This window comes from Aptenodytes forsteri, unplaced genomic scaffold, assembly GCF_000699145.1.
Source record: "Aptenodytes forsteri isolate BGI_AS27 unplaced genomic scaffold, ASM69914v1 Scaffold148, whole genome shotgun sequence".
Taxonomy (NCBI): domain Eukaryota; kingdom Metazoa; phylum Chordata; class Aves; order Sphenisciformes; family Spheniscidae; genus Aptenodytes; species Aptenodytes forsteri.
In genome coordinates, this window is record NW_008795367.1 from 42,565 (window position 1) to 42,863 (window position 299).

A 299-nucleotide genomic window follows, 5' to 3' on the forward strand; every position below is an offset into this window, starting at 1 on the left:
GCAGCGGGGGCTGGAGGACGAGGAGGAGGACGGGGAGGTGGAGGAGGACGAGGAGCGTCTCCTGGAAGGGACACACGGGACGAGCCGTTGGCACACGGGATGAGCGAGGAGGGGCTGGGACCCTCATTGCCCCCAGCACCGGGCGGTGCCGCACAGCCGGGGCACAGCCAGACACTGCCGACAGCCCGCGGGCGCGAGGGGCTGAGCCACGAGGAGAGCAGGCACCTCTCCCCTGCCCCACGCAGGCACTGTGCCTCCAGTTTCTTTTAGGGCAGCTTGACCCACACCCGACACCCGAA

The 299-nt window shown here is 69.9% G+C and overlaps 1 protein-coding gene across 1 annotated transcript in view; it reads right to left on the minus strand.

The window, feature by feature from the left end:
* The window catches only part of PPP1R37 (protein phosphatase 1 regulatory subunit 37), a 41,973-nt gene that overhangs the window by 31,401 nt on the left and 10,273 nt on the right, over nt 1-299 (minus strand). Inside the window, exon 11 of the mRNA XM_009280283.1 lies at nt 20-61. Coding sequence (XP_009278558.1) covers nt 20-61 — 42 coding nt within the window. The remainder of the gene's footprint in view (nt 1-19; nt 62-299) is intronic.